This window comes from Salmo trutta, chromosome 12, assembly GCF_901001165.1.
Source record: "Salmo trutta chromosome 12, fSalTru1.1, whole genome shotgun sequence".
NCBI lineage: Eukaryota > Metazoa > Chordata > Actinopteri > Salmoniformes > Salmonidae > Salmo > Salmo trutta.
Window position 1 is genome coordinate 56,757,421 of NC_042968.1, and position 11,125 is coordinate 56,768,545.

Here is an 11,125-nt window from a genome sequence, read left to right on the forward strand (position 1 = left end):
CTGAGGAGAGGTGTCTTATGATGCGTGTGCATGTGACTTCATCGTTTTTATATTTTTCTTCTGGGATGAATAGCTATTGCCCGGTTGTAAAATGATCGCAATTTTACGTTAAAAAATACCCTAAAGGATTGATTGTAAACATCGTTTGACGTGTTTCTACAAACGGTAATGGAACTTTGAACATTTCGTCTATGGATTTGCGTCCACGCCACATGGCATTGTAAAGTGTTCTGGATGGGTCAACAAAACGGACGTATTTGGACATAAATGATGGACTTTGCAGAACAAATGAACATTTCTTGTGGAAGTGGGTGCCGATCCGAGTGCATTCCACCGAAGATCAGCAAAGGTAAGTAAATATTTCAAACATATTGTTAGAGATTTGTCGACGCCGTGGTTGTAGGCTAACTGTATAGCTTAGCATTGAAGGCTAAGTTCTGTACTCAGAATATTGAACAATGTGCTTTTTCCGTAACGTTATTTTGAAATCTGACAAAGTGGTTGCATAAAGGAGTAGATTATCTCTAATTCTTTAAATAATTGTTATACATTTTTTCAACGTTTATGAGTTCTTCTGTAAATTAAATGTGCCTATTCACCGGGAGTTATGGGGAGAAAAAAATTTCTGAACGTCACGCGCCAATGTAAAAATGGGGTTTTTGGATATAAATATAAACTTGATCGAACAAAAAATGCATGTATTGTCTAACATGATGTCCTAGGAGTGTCATCTGATGAAGATTGTCAAAGGTTAGTGCTTAATTTTAGCTGTATATCTGGTTTTGTGATGGCTATCGTGCTTGGAAAATGGCTTTTTTTTTTTTGCTGAGGTGCTATGCTAAAATAATCAAATGTTTTGCTTTCACCGTAAAGCCTTTTTGAAATCGGACAATGTGATTGGATTAACGAGTAGAGTATCTTTAAAATGCGGTATAATACTTGAATTTTAATTTTGAGATTTTTTTGTTTTGAATATCGTGCCGTGCTATCTCACTGGTTGTTGTCCAACCAATCCCGTTATCGGGATTGTATCCTCAAGAGGTTTTAACCAGTTGTCAACTTGTTCATGCTTAGGGAGATAGGTAAAAAAATATGAGGGTTCCTCAAGAGTTCTTTGGGAAGGGTGCTGGTTCTATGTGGAACCATAATGACTCAAGAACCCTTTGAGCTCTTCAATGGTTCTTTACAGTTCACATAAGGGTTCTTTGCTCTTTTAGTGATACTTAAAATGTAGGGGAGGTGGCTCATTAAGATATTTTGGGGCTCTTTTTGTGCAACCGTGAGTGAGAGTGTCATTCTAGTTTATCTAATGGTCCCGTGTGGCTCAGTTGGTAGAGCATGGTGTTGTGGGTTCGATTCCCACGCGAGACCATTATGGAAGAAAAAAAAAATGTATGAAAACGTATGAAATGTATGCCTCTGGATAAGAGCGTCTGCTAAATGACTAAAATGTAATGTAAAAATGTGTTGTGCTCTGCTATATGATTATGGGCAGTGGCATATCTTGTGAAAGATTTTGCATGGCCTTGCGTCAATTGAAAATGGTTGACTCAATCAGTCAGAGTTTCTCAATTCTCTCCTCATGGACCCCCAGCTGTTCCAGAGGTAGCTAACGTGATTCAATTCATCTTCTAACGCCTATGGATTTATAGCAATGTAATAGGGCTTACCAGAAAGACAAGAAAAGTGTGGTTCTTCAAAAGGATCTACACAGAACCTTTCAGATTGATATAGGTAATTTATAGAACCCTTCTCCATAAAATAAACAGTTATTTATAAAGGTTCTCAAAATAACCATAAAAAAGTGTTATATATAGCCCCAAAAAGGATTGTAACCATAGTGGAGCCCTTTTTTTGGTTCTATAAAGAACCTTTTTTAATGGTTGTTTATAGAACCTTAGGAAAGGGTGTTTTATAGCATCATACGGGTTCCATTTAGAACCTCATGAGCATGGTTATTTATAGAACCTTAAAAAAATGTTCTATATAGCACCAAAAAGGGTTCCACTATACTTACAAGCCAAAGAACCGCAATCTGGGCCTATTTATAAGCATTCTTTTTTTGTCTGTAGGTCTCTGGGAATGAACAGACACAGTGTAGTTTTGGGAAACATAAATAATTGCTTGAATATCTGTGTAACCCTTTATGTAAAAATGTGTGCTAAAAATGTGAGAATTTACTTTAAATTATAGAGTAAAATGTGCACAATGTGAGTTAAAGGCAACTTCCTCACAACAATAAACCAACCATCAGCACCATGGACAGCACCACCGTAAGCATCTCCCAGAAGTGCTGTGTGGGTGGTTCAGACAGAGAACAACACTTGACAACATTCTTCCATCACATTGTCAACTCCTGCATTACAGCCTTGGATACATTTTTGGTGATTGGATCAATATGTTGTATAATGGTTTATACCAGACAAAATGTACTTCGTTGGTTAGAATGAAGACCTCCCTATTCCTCTCAGAAGTCAAATTCTTACTGCTCGTTTGGGCATCTTCAAAGGACGAGCTGTGCTACTTGATATGCAATCATCTTTAACTGTTATTTATTCAAAACAAACGACACATCCAAAATAACGATACATCTAGCAGACAAAGCACAACGATTCGATTTGGAATTAAAAACATTCTGACATAACCCTAACCCGCACATTGATTATTTGGATGGGTATATTTGTCATTCATTTATTACATTTGCTCATTATTTATACGTGTGTAATATATTTGTATATTGTATATTGACACACATTTGTGCGTTTTGTATATCTCTGTATCCCTGCGCGTTAGACGGAGAGCCCCAGTAGGGTCAGGCTGTGTGACATTCATTGGGCGCTTCTGGCGCTATCTGCGCCGGTGTAGCACAATGTATCCACATCATCGCCATGTAATCCCACCGGTTAATCTGTTTAAGTGCGGAAACTGTCTGATTTACCGGAGCTCTGTCTAGCGAGCAGGCACTGGGTAGCCTCTTAATCTTTCATCGGACCAATTAACCGCCCGCCACGTTGTAGCTCTAATACAGAGGGGAAAATGGCGTGTGTTCAAACCTACTTGGGTGAGTTCTGTGCCCATCAAGACGAGGACGATAAGACTCAGGATCTTGCTCGAGGGCTGCATCTCTTGCCTCCGGTGTGTGGAACGTACCAATGCTCTCACATGCAGATCGGTTCCTTTGCGTCCCCCGCACGGCAGTCCTCTCCGCTCCCTCGTATCGCTGAGGTCGCTCGCCGCCTGTTTATCACTCAGCAATCAAATAGTAGAAAGCGATAAATCTGTGCGGAATCACAGTCTCTTCGCATATTTAAAAAAAAAAAAATTCGGCTCCTCTCGGTCTCCGTGTTTCTGCTCTCCCTCTTTCGTCCTCCCTTTCGTCCTCTAATCGCCACTACGGGTTCTGATAAACATTTGCGAAGGAAGACGTTGGTTTACGGAAAGCTGCACCGGTTACTCAGATTTTGCCAAAACTTTGCTCTCCTGCCTCGAGCCTCAAGAATAGCGATTGGTGAAAAAATGTGAGAGACGGCGGAGCTGTCCACGGTGTTGAACCAGGAAATGACATGCCAGAGCGTGGGAAATTCAAACAGGGAGAGCACGAGAGATATGGGAGAAGGCCTAATATTTGATGATTTTTATTATTAAGAAAACATGTCCCTCAATTCTAGTATTTCATTTATTTGTCACAGGTTTATTAAACTAAAGCTGGCCTGTCTGTGTTCTAGATAGCCTATTTAGTCCATTGGGAGTTTCTTCTTTGATTTGGCTCATATTCCAAAATAATGGTATTCATTTCACATACACCTCTGTTCATTGATATTGAAATAATACATGATCATAGTCTGTAAGGCTGAAATCGTGTGTTGGTTTCTAAATTGAGAAATTGATCAAGCAACACTGGCGGTAACAGTGGCTTTACTGTAAAAATAGAAAGACTCAAAACACTGGGATTATGTCATGTTGTTTGTGTTGCATGAAACCATGAAAAGTAGTGCTGAGATCTCGTTTTTGGAAGGTGTTTGAATGTAAACCCAATGTAAGTGTTACGATGCACAGAAAGCGTTTTAAAAATGGAATAGCATTATTCTGAAACACCCAAAGTGGTTCTTCAATCTGAATATTAGTGTTTTTAAGAGAGTGTTTGAAAACACTTTGCGTTTCAGTGTATGTAAAATGCAGCATCAAAACAAACATAAATATATTTTTAGCAGACTGTGTGAGACTGAGAAATGCAAATGGGTTATACCTTAAATATTGATTAATGATAAGGGTTTATGAAGAAATGTTTGTGGAATTCTAATTCTAACTAGATTTTATGAGGATAACCAAAGATAGAGAAAATTAAGTTATTGAACTCATTGGAAGTCTGTTTTAAATCTCCTTGCACTTCCTCTCTTGCCCTGTGGCTCTGTTTTTAGAGGACTGTAGGTAATTCAAAAGGTTCAGACTTCATTATTATTTTACACAATGTGGTATGCATGTTTGAAGAAAGAAAAGTATACCTCTATATTAGTATTAAGCAGCTTGTTGTGCCATGAGGCGTAATTGCTCATGATGAACAGATTTAAAAACCGTCAGGCAAAATGAAGTTCAGTGATGAGACGACCCATTCCCATATTTCTAGCTTGTAATGTTGGAGGCTAATACCGTATCCTGCAATGTTTCTGGAAAACCTGCAGCTACTCCTGGGGGATCGAGAACTGTGCTCAACTGTGCCTGCCAAAATGGGTTAAACTGGCAAATGATCAGATACATAAATCAATGTTAAACATTAAAATACTCCAAAAGAAGTGATCCAATTATGTACTAGACAGGATTTGAAACACCATAATAATGTTTAGAAGCTTCAGAGAGAGGAAACAACACCAAAAGAGAAAGTATCTAACCGAACTCGAAACACCAAAATAGGTGTTGAAAAACACTTGATTAAGTGGTAATAAAACACACCAAGTAATGTTTCAAAACATCTCAGGATGATGTGTTTCAATACTCCAGCAAAGTTAAGGTTTCGGCTCCTTCGCATTGGTGATAGCTCAGTTGCCACTTGTTTTGGTGATACGAAGCACTTCGTTTTAACAGTGTTCGTACTGTGTGGTAGGCTGCAACTACAGCCTGTTCTTGATCTGCTTTACCCAACTGCACGCTAGGGATATCGCAGTTCATGAAATTGACTGCAACCATAGTTGGAATTGAAAGTGCAGTTCAACACTTTTCATCTGAATGCCTTCCTCTCGTAGCCACATGTGATGTACAATGTGTTCAAGTGCTGTGTGTCAGCTTGAAGAGGGTTTTATAGACTTTTATAGACTGTCACTGTAAGCTGGCTTATGTCCTTCCTCAAACTAAAGTGAAAATATGTTGGTGGTGTGTCTGTGTGTGTATGTGTGTGTCTAGAGGGGGTATGTGTGTGTGGGGGTATGTGTGTGGGGGGGGCGAGCCACAGGTAAGTAAGTGTGTGTAACTGAGTTTCTATGCTACAATATTATGCATGGAGAGAATCTAACTATTTGGATTGGGTATATTAGTGCGCAGGGGGTCTTGTTTGTGTAGGCAGTAGCCCACAGTGCTGGGCCGCTGTGTGTAAGCCTATGTGCTTTGTCACTTTAGTGGTCTATTTAGCATTCTCCCTCTGTGCCGCGCTCATTTCATTGTGTGCCTCAGTAATGGCCTCTTTTCTCTCAGATGCAGACCAAAAGTAATTCCTCTGTCAATTGCTTGCCCGAGAAGTCTTTGATGCGATTCCATGGCCGCCAGGCTGCCTGCATCTCGATGGAATTGTATCATACACTAACAGCTTAAAGGCATGTAGCATCAGACACACACGCCTTAATTTGTTAAACAGCTTACAGAGGGACCCAGCTAGCTATAGCTGGCTAAATGTGTTCACTTACATCTACTCTGGCTACAAAGGACTGAGCCAATGGAGTACATAGTGCATGTCCCGAATGGCACCCTATTACATTTACATTTTACATTTTATATTCCCTTTATAGTGCACTTCTTCTTCTGACCAGAGCCTGCCTATGGCTCTGGTCAGAAGTAGTGCAGTATAGGGAATAGGGTGCCACTTGGAATGAATCCAGAGAGATACTGTGGGGTAATGTAATGTGAAGAACATGCTGCATAGTCTACTAGTTGTTAGTTTTACTAACTGTTTTTCCTTAAGATAGTGAAGTCGGGTAAACATCCTATTACACTTTTACCCTCTATTGCTTTGTGTACAAAATAGTTTTTTATACGGGTGGGCTTTTGAAAGGAAAAGCTAGCTACAGTAGGTGCCCTCAAATTAGCTGAGAGGTTAATGGGAAAAAGCTTGACTGCATGTAGCCTAAAAGCTATTGTTGTTCAGAACCAGCAGAGCATTACCGCCTAAGTCCCAAATGGCACCCTATTTCCTATAGAGTGCACTACTTTTGACCTGGGCCCATATTGCTGTTGTCAAAAGTAATGCTCTATATAGTGAATAGGGTGCCATTTGGGATGAACACACTGTCTGTTTAGAGTGGTTGAGCTGCTCTACTCTCAGTCTTGAAAAGAGTAATACAATATGCCTACACTCTAAACACATTTTATGGCGCCTCCATTATAATATATCACCATGTTGTGGCCTACAGTGCACTCAGAAAAAAGGGTTCCAAAAGGGTTCTTTGCAGAGGGATAGGATCCTACCAAGAACCGTTGTCATCTAAAGAACCCTTTTTGAAAGACAAGGGTTCTTTGTTAGGCAAAGAGTTCAACCTAGAACCTTTTTCATCCTAAGAACCGTTTTTGGAAGAAAGTGTTCTTTGATGATTGTTTGGAAGGCAAGAAGTGTTCTACATAGAGCCCTTCTGATTCTGAATAAGCTTTCTTATTGTATTTTTTCTTTCTTTTAAAATTGTGCATGAGCGTTAATGTTTACCTCAGTGTTTAAACTTTAACATCAGGAGTTTGAGTAATCTGATGAATTTAAAAAGGTTATCACTTGTGCTCCCTCTCCGGCCTCTAGGTCACCAGTCTGCTCGTCATGGCGCACACCTGTCACCCTCGTAACGCGTAATTGTGCATTTTGACACTCACCTGGACTCCATCACCTCCTTGATTACCTGCCCTATAATTGCCACTCCATTTGGTTCCTTCACCAGTTGTCATTGTATCTGTATCATGTCGGTGCGCTGGTTGTGTTACGTGGTTGGTTCATTTATTTATTAAGTGTTTTCACTCCCTGAACTTGCTTCCCGACTCGCAGCGTACATCGCTACAAAGGTACTCTAGCTGTGAGAATGTTTTAACACGGAGCATTGAATTTACAAGTTGTCAAAAAGCGTTCTACAGGGACGCTGTCCCACAGTTGTGTCAAGTTGGCTGGATGTCCTTTGGGTGGTGGACCATTTTTGACAGAAACAGGAAACTGTCGAGCGTTGTAGGACACAAACCATTGCGTCACCTACTACCATACCCCGTTCGAAGGCACTTAAGTCTGTTGTCTTGCCCATTCACCCTCTGAATGGCACACATACACAATCCATGTCTCAATTGTCTCAAGACCTAAAAATACTTCTTTAACGTGTCTCTTCTCCTTCATCTACACTGATTGAAGTGGATTTATCAAGTGGCATCAATAAGGGATCACTGCTTTCACCTGGATTCACCTGGTCAGCTTATGGAATGGAAAGAGCAGGTCTTAATGTTTTCCGTACTCAGTCTATATATGGGAACATTTATGCATGCATTTTGTATTCTCTTAATCATTTTACATACTGATATACAGTAACAGTCAAAAGTTTGGAGACACCTTCTCATTCGAGGGTTTTCTTTATTTTTACTATTTTCTACATTGTATAATAGTGAAGACATCAAAACTATGAAATAACACATGGAATCATATAGTAACCAAAAAAGTGTTAAACAAATAAAAATATATATTTTTTAGATTCTTCAAAGTAGCCACCCTTTGCCTTGACAACTTTGCACACTTGTGGCATTCTCTCAACCATCTTCACCTGGAATGCTTTTCGAACAGTCTTGAAGGAGTTCCCACATATGCTGAGCATTGTTGGCTGGCTTTCCTTCACTCTGCAGTCCAACTCATCCCAAACCATCTCAATTGGGTTGAGGTCAGGTGATTGTGGAGGCCAGGTCATCTGATGCAGCACTCCATCACTCTCTTTCTTGGTCAAAAAGCCCTCACACAGCCTGGAGGTGTGTTGGGTCATTGTCCTGTTGAAAAACAGGTTAAGTGTGCCTTGAATTCTAAATAAATCACTGACAGTTTCACCAGGTAAAGCACCCCCACACCATCACACCTCCTCCATGCTTCATGGTGGTAATCACATGGGTAGAGATCATCCGTTCACCTACTCTGTGTCTCACGAAGACACGGCAGTTGGAACCAAAAATCTCAAATTTGGACTCATCAGACCAAAGGACAGATTCCCAACTGCCCATTGCTCGTGTTTCTTGGCCCAAGCAAGTATCTTCTTCTTATTGGTGTCCTTTAGTAGTGGTTTCTTTGCAGCAATTCGACCATGAAGGCCTGATTCACGTAGTCTCTTCTGAACAGTTGATGTTTAGATGTGTCTGTTACTTGAACTCTGAAGCGTTTATTTGGGCTGCAATTTCGGAGGTGCATTTAACGCTAATGTACTTATCCACTGCAGCAGATGTAAATCTGGGTCTTCCTTTTCTGTGTCGGTCCTCACGAATGCCAGTTTCATCATTGCACTTGATGGTTTTTCCACCGCACTTGAAGAAACTTTCAAAGTTCTTGAAATTTTCTGGATTTACTGACCGTCATGTCTTAAAGTAATGATGGACTGTCGTTTCTCTTTGCTTATTTGAACTGTTCTTGCCATAAAAGGGACTTGGTCTTTTACCAAATATGGCTATCTTCTGTATACCACCCCTACCTTATCACAGCACAACTGATTGGCTCAATTGCATTAAGAAAGAAATTCAACAAAGTAACTTTTATCAAGGCACACCTGTTAATTGAAATGCATCCCAAGTATTATGAAGCTGGTTGAGAGAATGACAATAGTTTGCAAAGCTGTCATTAAGGCAAAGGGTGGCTACTTTGAAGAATCTCAAATATATTTTAATTGGTTTAACACCTTTTTGTTTACTACATGATTCCATATGTGTCATTTCATAGTGTTGATGTCTTCACTGTTATTATACAATGTAGAACATTTTACAAAAAGAAAAACCTTGGGAAAAATAGGTGTGTCCAAACTTTTGACTGGTACACAGGAGGACATTTTTCTCCAAAAATGTTAACGGTTTCAAATTCTTTCTGGGTTGATAATTGGCCAATTCAATTACTCTAGAGGTCCAATGCAGGCATTTTGATCTGAATCTAAAATAATTTCTAAGTACCTTACTGTGATTATTTTTTACAATTTTAATTGAAAACAAACAAAATGTGCTTCTTAGCAAAGGGCAATTTTTCAAGCAAGAATTTTGCTAGGACTGTCTGGGAGTAATCTGAGTAGGGAGTGGAAAACTTAACATTTGCTGTTGTTGGTAGATAGGTTTGGAACTCTCTTTCTTATTGGTCTATTAACTAATTTACTGCAGGGTGATGTCACCATGCAAGGCCAAAACTCCATCCCACCAAAACAGGCTGAAATTTCAAGCTGTCTTTTCAAACAGATCTTACACTAAAAGTGCATGATCATAACGTTCACAATTTCACAGTATTATTCCAACCTCACACTGTGTAAATATATAAAATTCTAAGGAAATTCTCCCTTTTGACTGCACTGGGACTTTAATGAATGCATACAATTTTCTCTGTCACTCCTCTTATCCTTTCCTATTGAGCTAATAGAGTGAGAAAGAGAGAGCGCGAGAGAGAGAATGAGAAGAAAAGAGTGTGAGTAAAGGGTGAGCGGGAGAGATAGAGGGGGAGAGACAGAAGGATAGATACATTACATTCTGTATTAACTTGGAGACCGAGCTGGAGTCACGGAGAGAGAGCGAGACAATTAAGAGTGAAAGACAGAGGGAGAGTTTTAGTCTGTGACATTTTTGTCCTAATAGAATTCACGTCCCTTTCTCCAGGCAGTCGGCCATTACACTCCCCAGCCATCATCACCACCTCTCAGCGCTTATCAGCCCCCTCCATGGAGACACAGCGGCAGATATAAAAAATATGATTCTCACCCCTTTTATGACTGAGATGTCCCATTCATTCAAATTGGCTGCTGTGCAGCCTCTGATGCAGCCCAATGCTTTGGGTCACGATCAATCCGGGGCTGGCAAAGAGAGAGAGAGAGAGAGAGAGGGGAGGGGGGAAAGAGAGACAGGGAGTGTGTGTGACAGACAGAGACAAAGGGAGAGCGAGAGAGAGAGCTCCATAAAAGTCTGATTGAACAGCGGGACCTGACGGAAGGCCCAGAGGGGAAGGGGGGCAGGCAGCATCATATGACTAAGTACTAATGAGTCCGCTAATTATTCTCATTTCAGTTGGGCTCCAGACTCTCCTGAGAGAGAGGAAGAAGTAAAGAAGGAAGAAGGGAAGGGAAGGGAAGGGACAGGGGAAATTAAAGGGTTATGTCTTTGTTTTTGGCATGTCTCTATTTTTCTGTGTACTTTGATAGTTTAATTTTCACACATAAAGGACATTGGGGGGAATGATAGCATAGAGAAGCCACTTAGGCAGAGGATAAAGCTGTTGATTATGGGGATGTTTATGTGGATTTTTTATGAGCTGTTAGTGTTGTGGTCACACTCAAAATGAAACAAAGGCATTTACTCTGACTTCTGAGAGTAACACACACACACACACACACACACACACACACACACACACACACACACACACACCTAGCAGGCATCAACAATGAAAGCAGCACTGTTTTTTTGGGTTACTCTGTGTGTACTCTAAAAGGAAATGGTTCTATGTTGTGCCAAATAAGGGTTCTTTGGCTTGTAACCATAGCGGAAGTCTTTTTGGTGCTATATGGAACCATGCTCATAAGGTTCTATAGGGAACCTGTATGGTGCTATAAAGAAAAGTTTCCTAAGGTTCTATGAAGAGCCATTAAAATAAGTTGTATATAGTACTGATGGGGAAACAAAGCTTTCTGAAGTATTGAGGTTTTCCAGCCAATTGTGTTGAAAATAGGTTCATTACTCAAGG

General features: G+C 40.2%; 1 protein-coding gene across 1 annotated transcript in view; it reads right to left on the reverse strand.

Annotated features, from left to right (window-relative positions):
* LOC115203846 (noelin) overlaps positions 1–3,559 on the reverse strand; it is a 65,132-nt gene extending 61,573 nt beyond the window's left edge. Inside the window, exon 1 of the mRNA XM_029768878.1 lies at positions 3,058–3,559. Coding sequence (XP_029624738.1) covers positions 3,058–3,123 — 66 coding nt within the window. The 5' untranslated portion in view covers positions 3,124–3,559. The remainder of the gene's footprint in view (positions 1–3,057) is intronic.
* Between the last annotated feature and the right edge of the window lie 7,566 nt (positions 3,560–11,125).